This window comes from Peromyscus maniculatus, chromosome 7, assembly GCF_049852395.1.
Source record: "Peromyscus maniculatus bairdii isolate BWxNUB_F1_BW_parent chromosome 7, HU_Pman_BW_mat_3.1, whole genome shotgun sequence".
NCBI classification, from domain to species: Eukaryota; Metazoa; Chordata; class Mammalia; order Rodentia; family Cricetidae; genus Peromyscus; species Peromyscus maniculatus.
The window spans coordinates 60,927,402-60,948,832 of NC_134858.1; the positions used below are offsets into that span (position 1 = coordinate 60,927,402).

The 21,431-nt window shown below is 44.9% G+C and overlaps 1 protein-coding gene across 39 annotated transcripts in view; it reads right to left on the reverse strand.

The window, feature by feature from the left end:
• Positions 1-21,431, reverse strand: part of Iqch (IQ motif containing H) — a 183,348-nt gene that overhangs the window by 156,803 nt on the left and 5,114 nt on the right. For 32 of the 39 annotated variants that reach the window (XR_013052782.1, XR_013052779.1, XR_013052776.1 and 29 more), the window contains exons 2-4: positions 20,185-20,307; positions 19,612-19,703; positions 7,627-7,744 (exon numbers count right to left, since the gene is read on the reverse strand). Coding sequence is in view for 28 of the 39 variants with exons in the window: in XM_076576476.1 (XP_076432591.1) it covers positions 7,627-7,744; positions 19,612-19,703; positions 20,185-20,307 (333 nt within the window). In the remaining 11 variants the exon portion in view is untranslated. Of the gene's footprint in view, positions 1-7,626; positions 7,745-19,611; positions 19,704-20,184; positions 20,308-21,431 lie in introns of those variants that run through there. The other 7 variants (XR_013052781.1, XM_076576477.1, XM_076576472.1 and 4 more) reach the window with 1 other exon arrangement.

A 21,431-nucleotide genomic window follows, 5' to 3' on the forward strand; every position in this document is an offset into this window, starting at 1 on the left:
TCTGTCCAGTGTTTACAGCACACAGGCTGCTGCTCACGCCATGGTCCCCTTGCTATGAATTCTTTTAGATGTTGGTAGCCAGAGAACAGTGGCTTTCCTGGCAAGCTGGCTAACACGGCATTTGAAATTGGGGTGCCACTTTCCAGATGTTAGTTAACTACAGCACGCCCTATAATAAAATCTGGGCAGCAGGCCGGCAAGATGGTACAACTGGGAAAGACGCTGCTGTCAAGAAGCCGAGTTCAGTCTCCAGGATGCACACCGTGGGAAAAGAGAATGGACTCTGTCTCTCAGCCATCCCAACCTCCACATGTGCGCCTGGCACGTGTGCTCCCAAACTCCACACAAACAAGAAAGTGTTTGTAAAAATAAGTCTTGGTAGTAGTTCATACTTCTGGAAAAATTATGTAAATAAAATGTGCATTTAGTTGAATCTTCTCATGGAAATACCATTGATGGTATAGGCTTACAGGCCTATTTCTGAGACCCAATAGACAACCCCAGTTCAGTAGGAATCATGTGCCATCAGTTAGAACTCAGTTGCACTGTAACTATAAACCTCTTCAAAGAATGTGTAGTACATGTGCACACTAAACTATAACAAATGACGGTAAAAGCATGTGTCTGGCAGTCTCCCAAAGTAGTGCATAACTCTAATGCGACTCACAAGTGAAGTCAGTGTTACTGTAACGAACCAGAAAGCGAGACCAAGAAACACCCCCGACCACTGCGTGTTCACTTCCAATCCGCTTTTGGTCGTTATTCAGAAACCTTTTACAATTGCCAGATTCTCTGTGACCCCTACATTTCAAAACACAGCCTAGAGTTGAGCTGGCCAGTGAGCTGGTATTTTCAAGTTGTTTGGGTTTTGTTTTACTCTCCTTGTCTACCCCAACTAGAATGTGAGTTTCATGAGGGCAAAGAGATGGAGTGGCTCACGCCTCAGGTACCTCAGAGGCTGGTGGGGACAAATCACGAAAACCATCGTGAACACCTGCGTCTGCTCAGTGCTGGCCATGTAGAGCATTGCTGGGAACGCACTGGGAACACGGAACCTGCGACCCTTGCAGCGGCCCTACAAGATGTGCGCTGTCCTCACCCACATCTGCATGTAAGGAGCCAGGCCACAGAGACAGCAAGTGACCAGCCAAAGTGTAACTAGCAAGTGATGGGACTGGGGTACAAGTTCAAACCATGCAGTGCGCCTCCCTTCAGAGCCTACTCCAGGTTCCAAACTTTCTACACACGGGTGACGGCCACAAACTGAAGTGTCCCTGCTTTGGAAGTGAAACAAATGCAGCAGGAAAACCTCCCCACCCCGGCTTTGGTAAAGAGCCTGGGACACCATCTGAGGACTCACGGGGGCAATCTGAGTGTGAACTGGGATGTATTATATTCACAAGCACTGTTGACTGTATTAGGTGTGATAATGGTATTGCAAGTGGGAAAAAGCTCATTTTAAAAATGCATGCTAAAAGCATTAAGAGGTGAAATGTCATTAGGTCTGTACTTTAAAATGCTTCAGTAAAAATAGATGAAGCAAAAATGGTAAAGGTTAACAACTGTGAGATGTAAGCAGAGAAGGTGGCCATTCATATACTGCTCTGTTGCTATGTTATCCACGACTGGCACTATTTTGGGTTAACCTGACCCGGGCAATGGGGAGCATGAAGACATGACAGACACTCTACAGAAGAGTGGGACCATGCGGGCTGGGTGCTCTGCGCCAGATGCATCACCAGGCACCCAGAAACAGCATGTTTACCGTATCCCTCTGAATCTGAATGGAAGAGGCCGGTTTATTGTGGTCGCTGGAAGTCTTTATTTTCTCCATCACTCTACACATTACTCAGCCTCTCAGACCAAGTACAGAAGAGCATTCTGATCTGACCACAGTGTTCAGCTCGCTTCATACTCCGCTTAATCAGACTGGAGCATATTTATTTCTCTTTCTCCTGCTGCCCTGCCATGTGCCCAGTCTTCCATGAATGCAGGCTCCTCTGCCTGGGAACGCATTCCACACACTCCTCGCAGCAGAGTGACAGACACACACAAGGGCCTCCGAGACACCTGATAAAGAAATTGATGATGTACAATCCTCTGCTTCCCAAACAGGGGTACACTGGCAGTTATGCATAGAGTGGTATGTCGATAATAAACATCAGACATAATCCCGGGGCTCTGGTCTTATTGAGACCTCTCGGGGCAAAATTCACTAGTTCTATATTGAAACAAAAATGAATACATAATGATGCCGGGTAGTGGTGGCGCATGCCTTTAGTCCCAGCACTCAGGAGGCAGAGCCAGGTGGATCTCTATGAGTTCGAGGCCAGCCTGGTCTAAAAGAGCAAGATCCAGGAGAGGCTCCAAAACTACACAGAGAAACCCTGTCTCGGAAAAAAAAAAAAAAAAAGGCCATGTACTGGATGTATTATTGCAAACAAAACTGTCTGGAGGAATGCATAGGCCAGGCAGTTTGGTGGAGAAGAGGGATGAGGTGGTTAGCTTTGCCTCAGCATCTTTGTGTTACATTTTTCATTTGATACTGTTGTAGTAAGCATTCATTGTTGGTAAATTATGTATGGCTGATAAATTCAGAGACAATTCAAGTGAGTATTCTAATAAGCAAGTCTGGAGACTGTTGATTTTATCTGCAGTGTCCAGTGTAATGGCTCATTTTCATTGTCAACTTGACTGCTTTTAGAATCACCATGGAAACACACCTGTCGCTGAGGGTGTTTCCAGATGTCTGAATGAAAGAGGGGAGACCATCCTGACTGAGGTGGCACCATCCCACAGGCTGGGATCTCGGACAGAAACAGAGGAGAAAGCCAGTGAGCAGCAGCATTCAGCTCTCAGCTTCCTGACTGCAGACACGTGACCTCACACTTGGGCTGCCATGCCTTCCTGCCAAGATGGACTGTGCCTTCACATGGTGAGACAAATGACGCCTTCCTTCTTTACAGTGCTTTTGTTTGGTGTTTTGTCACAGCAACAGGAAAAGTCACTAATGCATCTGTAATTCTGAAAATAAGATTTCAGATCCCAGCTGCGTGGTGGTGGCGCACACCTTTAATCCCAGCACTTGGGAGGCAGAGGCAGGCGGATCTCTGTGAGTTTGCAGCCAGCCTGGTCTACAGCGTGAGATCCAGGACAGGTGCAAAGTTACACAGAGAGAGAGGAAGAAGAAGATTTCAGATTGTAATTTTACTCACTAATATTTCATCACTGCTTCTATATTTTTTGAGAGGAATCCTTCAAAAAAGGTGAGAATACTCCTATAATTTTTAAATTGTCAATTTTTTTTGTAAAACTTAAGATTTTCATATATTAAAAAGCTTAAGAAATAATTCTTAGTTGTGATCCTTAATTACAGTTGAGCAACCCCTAATTGTCACCTAAGCCTTTTGGAAAGAATTAGAATTCCAAAAACAGCTATTCACTTTGGGGGCAGACAGTATGAAAAAGAAACTGGGCTTGGCCTGGTTTAAAATGTTGAAAGTCAGTGATCAAAGGTTGGCATCGCCTGGCTTGATTTTATCCCTACTTAAAAGTGCAGGCCTGTATGCTGCAGGAGGAGCCCGCTTTCCATGCACTTGACAGTGCAGGGTCAGAGCTGTCCTTTGTGTCAGCAGACACACTTTAAAAAGAAAAATAGTCTCTCCATGTAGTCCTGGCTGTCTCGTAACTCTCTATGTAGATCAGGCTGGCCCTGAACTCAGAAATCCACCTGCCTTTGACCTTGGTGTTGGGATTAAAGGCACGCTCCATTTGTCAGGGCAGACACACATTTTAAAGCAGATGTCACCTGGGATGTCCAGGGAGTCAGGCCTGGAGGGGAAATCAAGTCAGGGTGGGAAAGGTCCATGGCCCTCTGCAAACAGAGCTCCCCTAGTCCAGAGAACACAGTGTTGCTCCCATTAGCACATACTTCCTTGTCTTTATATTCATGCTCACTTACTAGGGCTCAAAACTCTTGCAGAGAAAATAAATTTCTGACCAACGTTTAACTTTCTAATGGAATAACAACAACTACACATTTTACAGTGATCCTAATCTCAGATACTTTCATGGTTTTTATAGGTCTCTAGGCCTCCAGTCTCTGGTCTTGTGAACCACTGTGGCCCTTTCTAGGTTTCTTAGCAGAAAACACACACACACACACACACACACACACCCCTCAAACAACAACAACAACAAAAACCTAGAAACTGAATAGAAGCAGCAGCTACTGAACAGCAGGCAGCCGGAAGTGTGAGCGCCCTAACTGCAGCACACTGTCGTCAGGGTTTATCATTGTCTGCTGGTCTACTGATGGTTTGTCTCCTCTGACCCAACTAGAAGTTCTGTGGCAGCAGAGACCTGATCTATCTTCCTCATTCCAACATGTCCTCACCAATCCTTGGCAAGCATCCACAAACAGTGTCTGGGCCTAACGTAGCAAGAGCCAGGACAGAGGCCTGAGTGGGCTGCCCTGTGAGTGCAGAGGAGCCGAAAGGGAGGCTTAACTTGGGCATGAGCACACCTTTGGTGGTCTTTGTGGTGGTTTCATTTGCTCATTCACAAAGTATTTATTGAGAGTCCTCTGGCATGGCATAGCCGTGGACAGGCTGGCACAGATTCTACACTCATTGAGTTTGATCTAAAAGAACGACAAACCTTAAAAAAAAAAAGCCATGCAGTTCCCTAGCCAATTACATCTGTGCAAGTGTGATCAAGGAGAAAAGCAAGGTAATGTAAGCACTGAAAAAGGGTTTCCTCCCCATGACTGCTACGTAACTCTGTGAGTATACTAAAACTCTAGCCAACTAAGCACTGTAAAGTAGTGAGTTTTATGATGGGCATTTGAATTCAAAAGGGCTGTCATAAAAAGAATACCACAGTGAGTATGAGCACACTTTGTGGCCCTACATTTCTGGGTTCAGAATCCTGACTCAGACACCCATAAGCTGTGTGCTCTTGGACAACACATCTCGCATTGTGTACCTTGATCTCTTTCCAAATAAACTGAAGGTACTGGTAATGCCCTCTTCTAGGATTGTCCTGAATGTTAAACATCTTGGTATTTCCACAGTAATGATAATTTGGTACCCAAGGGAGATGACCTATGATGACTTTGGGATACTCAATACACACTGCATGTTCCTATCCCTCCCCAAAGCACATTTTACCCTGGTGTGATACTATAGATTATAAGGAATGGAGTTAGTGCCAAACTGGGAATGGGCCCTCATCACATACCCGCTCTGCCTTTTGCCTGGGCCTTGTAGCATCAGTAACTGTAAAAGGCAGACTTCTTCAATGTCAGTCTGTGGTATGCTGTTGGAGAGGGCTGAACCAACTAACACAAAGAGGGAATCAGAACCAATCTGAAAAAACACTCCGTGGAGGCAAAGTTAGAGACCTTATGAACTCTTTAAAGATCTACTACTTCAGGCTGGAGAGATGGCTCAGAAGTTAAGAGCACTGGTTGCTCTTCCAAAGTTCAGTTTCTGGCAACCACATGGTGACTCACAACCATCCATAATAAGATCTGGTGCCCTCTTCCGGTGGGCAGGGAGACATGCAGACAGAACACTGTGTACATAATAAATAAATAAATCTTTTAAAAAAAAAACTATACTCCACCAAACTGAAAAATCTAAAAAAAAAAAAAGATGAATTTCTAAATGCATACAAACTACCTAAAGTAAATAATTTAAATAGACCCATGATACCCGGTTAGATAGAAGCAGTAATTAAAAATCTCCCAACTGAAAAAAGCCCAGGGCCAGATAAATTCAGTGCAGAATTCTACCAGACCTTCATAAAACTTACACCAATACTCTTCAAACTATTTTGCAAAATAGAAAAGGGAGGAACAACACCAGATCTCTTCTACCAAAACAGTATTACCCTGATACCAAAGCCAAACGAAGAAAAAGAAAGAAAGAAAGAAAGAAAGAAAGAAAGAAAGAAAGAAAGAAAGAAAGAAAGAAAGAAAGAAAGAAAGAAAGAGAAGGGAGGGAGGGAGGGAGGGAGGGAGGGAGGAAGGAAGGAAGGAAGGAAGGAAGGAAGGGGAAGGGGAAGAAAATTTTAGGCCAAAATCTCTGATGAACACAAATGTAAAACTTCTCAATAAAGTATTTATAAACCCAATTCAATAACACATCAACAAGAGTATCCACCATGATCAAGTTGGTTTCACCCAAGAGATTCAGGGATGGTTTAATATACATGAGTCAATAAACACAATCCACCACATAAATAGATGAAAAGACAGAAAAAAAACCATCTCACTGGATGCAGAAAAGGCCTTGGAGAAAATCCACCATCCCTTTATGGTAAAAGTCCTGGAGAGAACAGAGATATGGACAACATATCTCAACATAATAAAGGCAATTTACAGCAAGCCCACAGCCACCATCATGTTAAATGGAGAGAAACTCCAAGTATTTTCACTAAAGTATGAACAAGACGAGATGTCTCCTTTTCCCATTCCTACTCAACAGACAACTGGTGGGGAATCAAGGCAACAAACAGGAAAGGAAGAAGCCAAGCATCTTTATCTGCAGATCACATGGTGGCTCCCTAAGACTCTCAAGACTACACCAGGAAGTTCCTACTGCTGGTAAACATGCTCAGCAGAGTAGCAGGAAACATTCCTTCTGAACTCAGTTTGTAAAAAAAAAAAAACAGTGTTCTTTGATTGACTTTACTTCTAAAGAAAGTTCTTTAAGAAATTAACTGTGCTATAGATACATCCAAAACAACAGTAACATCAAATTATAGAAACAGACCAAAATGCGCATTATATTATCTAATTTAAAACACAATGTAAATATTTACTCTTTTTAAAAGTTTAGTAGTTTTCTTACAGAGCCTGAAGCAGCAAGCATAGGGCCCACATGGGTCTGCACCAGGTCCTCTGTGTATATATTATAGCTTTTAGCTTAGTATTTTTATGAGACTCCTGACTATGAGACCAAGTGAGTCTCTGATTCTTGTGCCTGCTCTTGGGACTCTTTTCCTCCTGTTGGGTTGCCATGTCCAACTTCGATATGATGGTTCTTGCTTTATCTTATTATATTTTATTTTGTCATGTTTTAAAATAAAATTGGTTAATAGGCAGGCCTGTAAGGCATTTTCTTAATTAGTGATTGATGAGGGAGGGCCAAGCCCATTGTGGGTGGTGCTATTCCTGACCTGGTGGTCCTGGGTTCTATAAGAAGCAGACTGAGCAAGCCATGAGGAGCAAGCCAGTAAGCATCACCCTCCATGGCCTCTGCATCAGCTTCTGCCTCCAAGTTCCTGCCCTGTTTGAGTTCCTGTCCTGACTTCCTTTGGTGATGAACAGTGATATGGTAGTGTAAGCTAAATAAACCCTTCCCCACCATCACCAAATACTAGAAATGCCACCTTAGAAAAAAATTCGCAGTTTTATTGGGATATAATTTATATATCAGCAGGCTCCCTTTTTGAATGTGTGTATTCAGTGGTATTTAGTGCATTTATAGAGCTGTAAACCCTCACCACTATGTAACTCTGGAACATTGTCATTCTCCCTGAAGAACCCTCACACCCTGGCCTCCCTCCCCACCCCCAACTCTCCACCCCACTCCCGCCGGACTCATAGGCTCTTCCTACCTTTGCTTTTGTAAGGCCATGTGAAAGTGAACCAGGCTGCTTTTGAGGTTGCCACAGTTTATCCTCAGACTCCAAGGGGAAAATAAAGGCTTTCTGGTCAACTACAGTTGGAATCATCCTAAGTAAACAGAAAGGGGGTTTAAAATCTTCTGCAGCTCCAAAAGCCTCTCAAACCATAATGTAAACAATGCTTCCTACTTAGGATTGTGCTCTGTAAGAAATACATTTTTGATGACTCCGGAGGGCTAGAGCAATCTTTAGCCGTGCGGTCACTATAATCCACAGCTGTTTGATTAAGCACAAGGCTTTTCAAGTCTGATAAAGACCTAAAGCACTAATAAAAAGTGCCAGCTCTGGCTCTTCTTACAATTAGCAATTGACACAGTTATTAGACATAAAGCATATCTTGGGGGGCTGGAGAGATGGCTCAGAGGTTAAGAGCACTGACTGTTCTTCCAGAGGTCCCGAGTTCAATTCCCAGCAACCACATGGTGGCTCACAACCATCTGTAATGAGATCTGGTGCCCTCTTCTGGCCGGCAGTCATACATGCTGTATACATAATAAATAAATAAATCTTAAAAAAAAAAACAAAAGGATATCTTGGTAAAAGAGAAAAAAGCAGTGCTGTATCTTGTTTACTATAATCAAATGATAGGACGGCCAAGGGTAAATACATTCTTTAAATCTCTGCAGTCTTAATAGTTGCAAAGATTAACAGCAGAGCTAGTGAAAGGCTTTCCTTACTAAGCAGTAGATTGTTCCCGAGAGATGTAAAATTGTAAGAATGAGTATATATGGCTCATATTATACTTAATTGTTTTCATATAAATGCAGGTTCAAGTTCCATAACATGACCAAATAATCAAAATGAATAAAATCCAGCCACCAATATAACTTAGTCCCTTGGTTTTACTATGATGCCCACTTTTGTACAATTATCACTAAAGAGCAACTTAGACTTCTGGATATTCCTCTAGCGTGTTAAAGATGTTGAACATGGTCACCTCTATCCTTACAATGAGCAAAATGCAAACAAAATATCATTCCCTGTGATCACTGTGGCAAAAAGCTTCCCTGAAAAAGCACGATGGTAGGATTCAAAGACGACAACTCAGAGGGCGCAGGAGCCAGAGACTAGAGTGGCTGTAGCCATGGGGAGGGCACTGAAGCTCCGCTTGACAGATTGCTGGAGGCTCATTGCAGAGATACTCATAAATTAAAAGTCTGAGTTTTACTTCCGGATCCACATCATATTCTCACTATGGGGACCAGAGAAAAGCCCTCCACCTGTGTTCAGCTAGAAAAGGGGGTCTCCTGGGGGTCTGCTGTCTGTTCATTTGTATTGAAAGGAAAAGTATTTTACCAAAGGTTTAGTCTGACTGAAGAACTGTAGATAGCTGATAGAGATTCTAGTCCATCTAGCCTTCTTGTCTCACTGAAGGTAGAAGCAGGAAGTGCTGAGGGAAACCTGTGCTCAGGGACACAAACCCACCTGAAAGACCTGCCCTCAGGAATGTTGACCACTTCCCACACACCACAGGGGCAGCCACAGAACCCCTGTGCACTGGAGGAATGCACATGAAGGAAGTGCAGGGTTCAGGCTCTGAAACTTGTGAGGAAACTCAGAGACAACAGTGGAGACAGAAAGGTGCAGGAGGAAGGGGACTATACAGAGATCTGTGGTCACAGCAGATGGTAAACACCACTAACTCCTGGTCAGATGACCCCTACCAGTAAAGGTCTATGTAGCCCATTCCCAATACGCTTCATGTCCAACAAACATAGTGAGGAATGCTAAAGGCAAGAAAAATAGTTTGGAGTGACATATTAAAATCCAGAAACTGATTTAGTGGTGATGGATATTTTGGAATTATCCAACCCAGAATATAAAGTAGCTATGGTTAACATGCTAAGGACTTAGTGGAAAAGGGAGACAGCACATGAGAATAGATGGATAAGTGTGTCTCTTAACAACCTGAGATGGAATCAAAACAGAAGGCTACACCACACACAACGTAAGCAATAAATAATGCCTTTGGTAGGTTTATCAGTACAAAAAGGGGCAAATTCGCCCAAGTGCAGAGGTTAGAAAAGGATGACAAAACATAGCAGAATATCCAAGAACTGAGAGACACCTAGAAATGATGCAGCGTCCACACAGTGAGAATACTGGGAAAGGACAAAGGAACGGGAGAATAAGTAAAGATAACTGAGAATTTTCTGAAGTTCACGATAGATCCAGAAATTTCAGAAATACCAGCCTGGATAAATACCAAAAATTATAGCTAGGCATATCAAAATTCAAATGACATGAAATCAAAGGGAAAAATCTTGCAAGAGAGAAAGAACACCTTACCATGAGGGAGGAACTAGAATCTGAATTGAAAGGCACTTCTTTTCACAAAGGCAAGCAAGAAAAGGTAGACTGAGATCTTCAAAACATGGAAAAACACATATCAACCTGGAATTCCAATCTAGCAAAACCATGTCCCAAACTGAAGGGTAAATAAAGGCATCCACACACAAACCAAAGCTCAGTCAACTTGTCTGAGATCTGTCTCAAACAAATGTCCAAAGGAGATCTTTGAAAGAAGGAAAGTGGTGTGCCGGACAAGCTAGCTCCCCAAGGCAGAGAGGACCCGGCGCTCTCCACCACAATCCTTCCATCCCACAGCCTCAGCTGGCTTCAGAGTCTTTCTCTCTCTCAGTTAAGTTGGTTCTGTGTGTGATGAACACAGCTTCGTGTTGGACTTAATGGAGAGTACAGAAACAAGAACGCCCCCCACCAGAGTGAGTCTCTTGGTGGATTGTTGTAAATGGTATTTATGATATGACACTGTCTAATATATTTATTAGTCACCCGAGTGCCCCTCATGTAGACTGGTCAGTATCAACACATACACACACCCCTGCCTTCCTCCTCTGTCTCTCTGTCTCTGTCTCTCTGTCTCTCTGTCTCTCTCTCTTTCACACACACACACACACACACACACACACACACACACACACACACACACACACTGGGGTGGGTGCAGGGACTAGGAACAGAATGAGACCTAAAGGTAGCCATCTGCTGTGGTGCTGAGATGTGTGTCCTGCACAGGACAGCCCGGGACAGGCTGGACCCAAGGTGCTTTGCTCCTGATGAAGCAAGCCTTCCTCATCTGCACTCCCTGTTGGGAGAAACCGCTTTTCTGTCTGCTGGTCTTCACTGCTACTCACTTGTTGTCTTGTTTACTCAAATACGGGCACAATCGAGGATCAAGTGAAGGCTCCTGACAGTGCTGGTCCAGATGGCAGTCACTCTGCTAGCGTCAACGAGTGGCACATGGCCATTAAGAACGGTGCGAGCAGGAAGCCGTCAGCCAGCAACAGGAGCACAAGTGCTTCATTTCCACACAGCACCACTGCCAGCGTGGGGGTCAGAGTGAATCCGACCAAACAGTTCCGGCCGCTAGGATTAAAATGGCTACTTTTGATAATGTCCTTACCGCTAGACGACTGGCTGGAAAGCCTTGCGCTCGCCAGCGCCAACGATTACTTTGTGTACCTACTGGCTGTTTGTACTATCCACCGCCACATTTTCCCCTTACAAGGAAAGCCGAATTTGTGAAAAGCAAGTTATGGCTAAGAGGAAGGTACCAGATGACGGGCATTTGATCTCGACTTGAATATGGGCCTCGCCACTGGCCACCTCTATGACTTAAGTCTCAGTTTCTTCATGGGGAAAATAACAACCTCATGGATTTAAACACAGGGAAAATGTCAATTTCTTAGGCTTAAAGAAAGTCCTTAGGGCCAGGCAGTGGTGGCGCACACCTTTAATCCCAGTACTCAGGAGGCAGAGGCAGACAGATCTCTGTGTGTTGGAGGCCAGCCTGGTCTACACAGTGAGTTCCAGGACAGCCAGGGCTCTTACTCAGAGAAACCCCGTCTTGAAAAACAAAAACAAAAACAAAAACAAAAAAAAAGAAAGAAGGAAGGAAGGAAGGAGAGAAAGAAAGAAAGAAAGAAAGAAAGAAAGAAAGAAAGAAAGAAAGAAAGAAAGAAAGAAAAGAAAAGAAAGAAAAGAAAAGAAAAGAAAAGAAAAGAAAAGAAAAGAAAAGAAAAGAAAAGAAAAGAAAAGAAAAGAAAAGAAAAGAAAAGAGAAAATCCCTGGGACTGGGGAAATATCTCAGTGGTAAAGGTGTTTGATGCACAAGCATGAGGCCCTGAGTTCAAATCCCCAGTGCCCACATAAAGAGCCAGCCATGGCTCTGCACCTCTAACCTCAGCGCTGTTGGGGGCCAGAGACAGGAAGGTTATGAGGCTCTCTGCCTGCCTCACTCCAGGCTTAGTGAGACTCTTGAGGGAGCATGGCAGAGGGACAGGGAGGGACACCGCAAGTACACACACACACACGTGCATACATGACACATGTGCATACGTTATATATACACCTACAGCCCTACACACACATGAAGAAGCCACTGCAGGAGGTCGTTTAAACTGCCAAGTGTTGTGAAAACACTGACAGTGGTGGAGATCATGGTGACGGGAGGGGACGATCGTGGTGAACTTTCTAAACCACTTTCGCGGGTGCTCAGTTCAGAGTGAACTCTTCCCACGCTCTAGCGTCTCTAGCAGAGGAAAGCCTCTCGGTCTGGGCAGTGCTGACCCTCGGGTGCTCACAGCAGCTGTGCTTTTCTGGCACGGGAGCTGCAGAGGCCCACGGCGCTTGCTGCTTGCCTCCCTTTCAGAGGGACTCGCTGCCCCGGGACATCTGCAGTCTTACAGTTTGAGAGACACTGAATTTCCTGCCAGCCTGACCACCAGGTCCCAGTCCTGGTTCAGCCCAGTGCAGGAGGCTGACTCTAACCTTCCATAGCCACAGGGAACAGGATATTTAAGACTAGGCTCTTGATCATGCAGAGGCTGGCCCTCCATGTCACCAAATGAGTGCCGATCACGGGTGCATGCTCACCCCAGGGATTTCAAGCACAAACCACCTGTGTACGAAACACCAGGTTCTGGCACCATAGCACCTCTGACTGGGAGTCAGTAACAGAACATCACAAACCACTTTGAGAACCATGACCAGGAGATAGGTGTGTACAAAGCGTGTACAAGGAAGGCAGAAGGATTATATTTACACAAGAAACGAATTAGGGATTACTTTGTACAATTGTCCCAGTTTGCTTTCTTATTGCTGTGACAAGCACCATGACCAAAAGGAACTTGGGAGGGAAGGGTTTGTTTCAGGTAACAGTCCATCACAGCGGAAAGTCAGGAGGGGAACCTGGGGATGGGAATGGAAAGTGGAGACCAGAGGAACACTGCATATTGGCCAGCATCCATCCTGCTCAGACAGTTTTCTCATAAAACCTGGGACCACCTGCTCAGGGGTGGCCACCACCCATGGTGGGCCAGGCCCTCTCACGCCAACCAACAATTGAGAGAGTTCCCCACAGACACGGCCATGGGCCAGTCTGATCCTGTCAGTGTCTTAATGGAGACTCCCTCTCCCGAAGCAATTCCAGGTTGGGTCAGGTTGACAGTGAAAACCAAGCGGCACAACTCTACTTGACAACCGTGTGACTGACAACTTCTTTGCTCTCAGGTGGATAATCACGGCTTGTCCTGAACTTGACCCAAGAGACTCTCATGAACAGACTTGGGTTCAGAATCTGGTGTGGTCTGAGGAAAACGATATATAAAGCAGGTTGCACAGCCCAGAAGTCCCTGAAGAACCACTCTGGGTATTTTTCTAGTGTTTTGACTTTGATCCATCTCATTTCATCTCAAGCAACATCCCACTTTTCACCATACTCTGACAGTGGGGTCCGAGAAATGCTCTTGCCACCTCCTCCAGGTTTGTGGGGATCCTAGAAACCTGGCAGGCTTCCTACCTTCCTGAGAGGAAGACCATAATTATACAATTGTATAGAACAGGAAAGAGAATAGCCAAGGACCATGTGTGGATGCCAACTCCATGCCCTGGTCCAGGTCCTCTTCCACTCTTCTAGACCCTAGCAAGGGGAAAGGACAGGGCTGGGCAAGACAGGAGGTCCAGATAAGAGGTGTCTCCCCAGAAATGTTGTTTGATTTCATTTGCTACTCGTTAGTTCTTTTCAGTCCTCAGACAACTCCCCGACCCTTTCATCTAATGAGACGAGAGGCCAAGAGACAACTCAGGGCAGGAGAGCTCACCGATTAGATTAGTTCACTGGTGACAGATGCCTTCTCTGATCTGCCATGCTCTCGGCTCTGAGGCTCTTACCAGAAGTTAGTATGTTTCTTTGATGCTTTGATGCGCACTGACTCCACCTACTCCTGCCCTGCCCATCATCTGCACTGGCCTCCGGCTGTGGCTTCCTCTTTTGATTTCAAACCAAGACTCAATATCCTCAGTGGGGAGTAAATTCATATATTTTCTTTTCCAAGAATCAGTCTTTATTTTTCCCTATAGATTCTTTGTTTTCAAAGAATAAGTGAATCGGACAATCTGCCAGTTATAATTAAACGTTTTTGCAAGTGACAGACCTAAACTTAAAAATTAAAACTATAAAATGAGGGCTGGAAGGATGGCTCAGTAGGTAAAGTACTTTGTCACCAAGCCTGATGACCTAAATTTGATTCTCACACTTTCCATAGTGAAAGGCAAGAACAGATTCCTTCAAGCTGTCCTCTGACTTCCACATATATGGTGTGGCACATGTGTACACACACATGTGCACATACACATCACTCAAATAAATAAATGTTTCTTAAACATATTTTTTTAAAAAGACTATAAATGGCCAAAAACTAGGGTTTTATCAGTATGAGCTGGCATGTTTTTCTCATTGAATTGTTTAATTCATGTAAAGAGCTTTTATTTTTTTAATTTTATTTAGATTTAACAGGATTTCTTTTAAGAATTTAAATATACTGAAAACATTGCAAATTACATTACGCTCTCAATAGCATTAGACTAGACTGGGTTTTCTGAGACTTCCTGCAGAATTCTTGGCCATGCGATCTCATGTGATTCACTCAGTCTTAGGTCTGCGTCTATAAAATGGGGATAATAACTTACCCCCTGTGATTGTGGGGCTGATTTTAGGCAATGCACATTAAAGTGCTTTGTAAAGCTTTTCATGTAACTGCACATATGTGTGCCTGGTGCTGTCCCTACTGTTTCCAAGGCCTGTTCAAAGTCATCATGAGACCTTGTCTATTCACTTAACCTTAGCTTTTCATCTCAACCTCTGGGCTTTAAAACCCAGTGTCTCTTGCTTCCTCTCTCCCAAATCCAGTCTCTTCTGCATTAAGAAGCTCTCAATTCTGTGGTGATATATTGTACACCCTAATAAAATTTGCCTGAAGGTCAGAGGACAGAACAAGTCACTAGATTAAACATAGAAGCCAGGCAGTGGTGGCACACACCTTTAATCCCAGCACTTGGGAATCACATGCCTTTAATCCCAGCACTAGGAAGGAAGTGATATGGCTGGGTGGAGAAAGGTCTATAAGGCGTGAGGAGACAGGAACTGGAGCCCCTTCCGGCTGGAGGCCTTTTGGCTGACCCTTTTCAGCTGAAGCTTTTTCGGCTGAGAACTCAGCGGCATTAAGTGAGAGGATTCGTGGAGTTGGCTTGTGAGACGTGGCAGTGAATTGTTCCTTTGTCTCTCTGATTTTTCAGCATTTATCCCAATATCTGGCTCTGGGTTTTTTATTAGAAGACCCTTAAGAATTGGGGTTACCAAGTTCAGCTTTGGTTGGTAGGGAGGCTCAGGCTGGACACAGCAGACATGGGAATCGGCTGTGCAGCGCTGGCTGGGATGCTGTCGACTTCAGTTACTGTAAGTGTTGAGCACCCCTAGTCGCCTGCAGTGTTCGTCAGCTTGTTTTCTACAAAGCCTCTAAAGAGAAGAGTCACTGGGCCGGAGAGATGGCTCAGAGGTTGAAAGCACTGACTGCTTTTCCAGCTCGATTCCCGGCTCAATTCCCAGCACCCACATAGCAGCTAACAACTGTCTATAACCAAGATCTGACATTCTCACACAGACATACATGCAGGCAAAACAGAAATGCACATAAAATAAAAATAAATTACTTTTTATAAAAGTGAAGAGGAATTACTACACTTATGGCTAGGGTTTTGACTTAGCATCTCAGAGGCTTCCAGGCAGACTACAGAGGGTGATAAAAGGTGTGGGAGCTCTCCTTTGTACAGATTGGACTCACCACAAATCCACAAAATCAAGATTCCAGATAAAATGTTTCAGCCTAGAAAAATATGAAAAATATTATGGGGAGCCCCAGAGCCCTGTAACTGCACATTGTTATGAGAATCAGAAGTACAAAAGGGTGTCTGCATTGGGGGAAAGATATGAGAAGATGTTTGGACTAGAAGAAGAACCCACCCTTCAAATTCCCAAGAACACCCTTCCAGTGAATGAGAACTGAAAGCTGATAAACACTTGACACACATCCAGCCTCCGAAACAGCCACAAAGACTCCCACAGAAGAGAGCACATCCACCACCCACCTCAAGAGCACTGGGAAACGGAGAGTGTGGGAGCAGCTGAAGCCCACGGAGCAGAGGGCTGAATCCTGAAACCACGCTGCTTCTGATTACAAGATGCGGTCATTGAAAAGAAACTGCTTTTGGTAAAATAAATTTTAAATCCAGTTGTTTTCACTGACAAAGAGGAGGAGGAGGAGGAGGAGGAGGAGGAGGAGGAGGAGGAGGAGGAGGAGGAGAAGCAGCTCCAAGGTTAAAACAGAACCTGGCCCTTTTTCCCACAATTTCCCTTTGCCAACATTTTAGATGCACACAACCCCTCTACCTCCTCAGTGGCCCAGGCCCCAAAGTTTGGGGTCACTCTCCTCTCACCTCTCCTCTCACCTCTATCTGATGTCGAGTCCACTGAGGTTCTTTCCAAACACAGGCCTTCCTTTCACTCCCCCTGCCAACCTCCTCATCCGGATCTGCACACCTCAGATTAGAAGGACACGGTCTGTGGCTAACTGGCATACTCTCGTATCTAAAAGCATGCTGGGCAAATAACGGCTGTTCGATACAGGCTTGCTGGATGGAGGAGTGGCAGCTAAGCCACCTGATGGCGCCCGGGCCACTGCTGGTAATCCAGCTGCTGCTCTCGCTAGACTGTCCTCAGCCACTGTCCACTGCATTTCCAGAGTCGTCTTTACAAAACAGCACTCCCATTAAGTCATCAGCGCTTCCTCCTTTCTAAGAAAACGGTTTAGACTTTACTCTTATTCAGTCTGTCCCTGCTCTTCCTGCCCATTTTTCTTCCCCAGCTCCCTCCACCAAGCTGACTCGTCTCCCTGATGAATAGACCTTCTGTGATCACTCTCTACGTGGTCTTCATGCGTGTTATATCATTCTCCCTGGAAAACGCTCCCTTTTCCTTTTAGTGTGCCTGAGCTCATGAACAACTTTACCCTTAGACTCTCTAGAATAGGCTAGAGTGCCCTCTTCATGCTCCAATCTGCTGTACTTGAGTCTCCATTTAACCAGGTGCCACCATGTACTGCAATGTTCACCAAGTTAAAGTCTTTGCTCTGAACTTGGATTCTTTTGAATCCCATGGGGCACCAGCCACAGTGCTACCCAGAGAAGAGATTCCTGGAAGCCTCTGTAATCTGGATTAAATATGGGCTGATACATGGTCCTACTCCAGAGATCTCATCTATTTCCCCTTCCCAAGGTGATCCATGAGTCCCTCTTAGGGTTCTACTTGTTAGCTAGCTTCTCTGGAGCTGTGGGTTGTAGTCTGGTTATTTTTCCGCTTAACATCTAGAATCCACTTATGAGTGAGTACACACCATGTTTGTCCTTCTGGGTTTGGGTTACCTCACTCAGGATGATATTTTCTAGTTCCATCCATTTCCCTGCAAATTCCATTATGTCATTGTTTTTTACAGCAGAGTAGTACTCTATTGTGTAGATGTACCACATTTTCTTTATCCATTCTTCAGTTGAGGGGCATCTAGGTTGATGCAGGGGGAGGGGCTTGGTCCTGCCTCAACTGAAGTACCAGGCTTTGTTGATTCCCCATGGGAGGCCTTACACTTTCAGAGGAGGGGATGGCACTGGGGGGGGGCGTAGCAAGAGGAGGGATGGGAGGGGGAATCTGTGGTTGGTATGTTAAATGAATAAAAATTTTCTTAAATTAAAAAAAAAAGCGGTCTTACTCAGGATGAAAAGAAAAGAGAAGGGGAAAGGAGGAGAACGAGGCTTTAGATTCAAACAGCTGGATCCAAGTGGAGATAGAGAGAGCGTCGGTGTATTGATACAGCCAAGAATCATTGATGAAGGCAGCCATGCTTGCTCACCCTTGTAATCTAACACTAGGGAGTCGGAGGCAAGAGGATCACTGTCATTTGAAGCCACCATGATGGTGACACAATATTCCTGTACCATGTTGTCCCCAGCCCTTTCTGCTTCCAGAGGCTCCCAGATGGAATGAATTTTCTTCTATTCCGCAGATTGAGAACCTCATGGGTGTCCATGTGATAATGGACCCGAAAGGCCAATGGTAACTGTGTGACTGACACTGGAAGTGGATCCTCGCCCATCTCCCAGGCAGCTGCCTTCCCTTCCCTTCTCCATGCTGTCTTAAAGGGGACTGTTCCAGTCAGCGCTGAGACTGCGAGAGACCCTGAGGCAGAGGCTCTTAGCAGGGCTGTGTCTATATGTATTCCTGAGAACAAACTATGAGATAATAAGTTCTGGTGTCCTAAGATATTAAGCCCAGAATATCTGTTACAAAGCATTAATAATGGGCCGGGCAGTGGTGGGGCACACCTTTAATCCCAGCACTCGGGAGGCAGAGCCAGGCGGATCTTTGTGAGTTCGAGGCCAGCCTGGTCTACAGAATGAGATCCAGGAAAGGCGCAAAGCTACACAGAGAAACCCTGTCTCAAAAAAACAAAACAAACAAAAAAAATTAATAATGAATGCCTAGGTGGTACTCCATCTAGGAAGTAAGGATAAAATTGTGGTGAATATGGAATAACCTGATAGGACAGATACTCATGTGTGCAAGGCTAGGGAGACGTGGGGATGACAGGACAGGGTAACCTCTATCAAAGGACAAGCAGTACCTGTGTCACTACCTTCATGGTTGGGGACAGGGGAGGACAGAGTCAATGCCTACTCAAAGCTCTGCTCCCCACTAGACAGCACTGGGACTTGACTCTGTCCACACCTCTCCATGTCTCCTTGCACAGTTTCAGAACACTGCCTTTATTGCTTACCATCAGTCCCATATGCCAGGTCCATATTCAAAACACAAAGAAGAGTGAGTCACAGGGACTTAAGACTAACCACCAAGCTTAATCTATATTCGCTCATTAGGAGGCCCATGGCAAGACTGCTCTTTTGAACTCAGTTTGAATTCAATAAATCATCTCTTAGGCTATAGTACATAAGGGGTATTTCAACCAAACTATATTTTTTTGCATACTATAGATACCAAATTACTTTTAAGATTCATTTTATATGTATGTGTGTTTGTGTGAATTGTATACACTGTGTATATTAGAGGAGGGAGGCCTCCGCAGAGGCCAGGAGAGGGTGTCAAACCTCCTGGAGCTGGAATCACAAGAACTGAACCCAGGTCCTCTAGAGGGGTAGTACGCACTCTTAACCTTGGATCCAAATCTCCAGCAAATTACTTTAGTAATAAAGCACATACTAGAAGTATAAAACTGTAAACAAGTACCACGTGATCTGAACAGGATAAAACCCAACCCATTTCCATTTAAACGTTTCCTTGAAGAATTTTTAACCATTTCTCATCAAAAAGCAACAGCAACCTAGGACCCCAGAAAACTGCCATGCTGCCAAGCAGCAGGCCCGAAAGAGGCCTCCAAGCAAGTAAGTACCCCTCAGTTCCAAATTCTGACACAAACTTCAGGCATTTCCCCCAAGAGATAAAAGGCTCTTGGTGGTATTTACTTTGGGCTGTAACATGGCTGTTTTACTTACCATTTGGAAGTCAGAGGAGACTGTAAGCTTTTGTCCACAGGAGCCATTAACACCTGGTGGTTTACAATATCTAGATACTTCTCAATGTGAATCTGTTAGAGAGAAGTCAAAGCTCAGGCCATTATGGTGGATGTAAAAGACTCAGCTAATTTACTTCATTTCATTAGGTCAATACTTTGATTCGTGTAATTAAGCCCCCCCAAAATGCATAAAACATTGTGTGTTATTACATGCCTAAGGTATCATTAGGCACCTCAAGGCCAAATTACTTCAAATGTCCCAAAAAACATAAGGAACAATTGAGACTCAAAGCTTACGTAACCCGCAGCCCTCATCACAAATGAAACTGCATCGACGTCAGTAGACAGCCTGGCTATGGAGATCTGACCCGGCACACTGACATGGAATAAAAATGTCTTTGTCCTACATGAGCTGCAAGCAGTCATCTGAGGAAGACAGCCTGGTGGTCCCCCTAAACCCAGCCCTGCTAAAGAACGACATAGGGTCCCGTGACAACCACCAGTTCTTCCTTCTCTTTCTGGGATCTAATTGCCTGCCCAAAGCTTTACTTACTTTTAATCCCGTTTCGGTCCTTTGGATTGCTGTCTCAAGATTTTGAATGTCTAGGGGGTCTTTTGTCTCCTCACTTGAGAATTTTGTTAATTTCTCCTTTAATTGATGAAGGTCCTCATGGACCTGAATGAAAAAATAATAATAAATAAATAAATGATAGATAGATTGAAGTATGTGTTGTCTACCTATTGCAAATTTTGTTGTTGGTTTTTGAGACATGGCTTTATGCAGTCTGGGCTAGCCTTGGATTTTTCACTAAGTAGCCAAGGATGACCTCGAACTGCCTCATCCTGCTGCCTCCACCTCTAGAAACTGGGATTATAGGTGTGCACCAACACACTGGTTTTTATTCAGTGCCTGAATAAAATTCGGAGACTGAATCCAGGACGAGGCAACAGTCTAGCAACCGAGCCACATGCCCAGCCCTGCAGTTACGGACAGTACAGACCTACGGTGGGCGTGAGTTACAGACACACGTGGCTCTGTGGTATTCATTAAAAAGCACTGCCTCCGTGGCTAGGACAGCCCTTATTAGGAGGGTTCTACCATCATCTCAGAGTTGGGACAAGAAGCCTTCCGTGCCATTTCTGTTTTGTGTTGCTACTAGAAACAGAGTCACGATGGAAGGGTAGCTGGGGTGGCTCCTGCTCCCCCAGGTGGTCAGGCCAGAGAGGGTGAGTCTGCACCAGGCTCTGATTGCTTCAGATGGGTTAAGGTAAGAAAACGGGAACTTCCAGCCCAAGTGAGGCCCTAGCAGAAGCGACTCTCTCAAGAGGACAGCAAATGTGCCCACAGGGCCCGGTGGCTTTCCGTGCTCGCAGGCTCTTCCACACACTGCTCTGAGGAAGCAGTTCTGTCTGTGTGCCTTTGATTTTGTTTTGCTTAGTAAGAAACGGAAATAATCCATGAAGCGGGTGGGGAGAAAAGCAGTATGTGCCATTGCTTCAGCTGGCCCTGCTGAAGTGTGTTTTCCTTGGAAATGGTGAACATGTTTCCATCAGGCACCCTCGGGATCGAATCGGCATCATGACACAAGGAAGCGGCTGACTCTCTGCGTGCATATTAGACACCAAACTTCAGATAAATGCAGATGGCACTGATTATTTCGTGGGTTGCTGCCACAAGGAAAACGTTTTGTTATGCTAATTCACAACCCCAGACACCTGTTTCAGCAACAATCACACCAAGAGCGCTCTGCAGACCGGGTTGCTAAAGGCATTTTGAAAAGTCTACCTATGCTCTGGTAG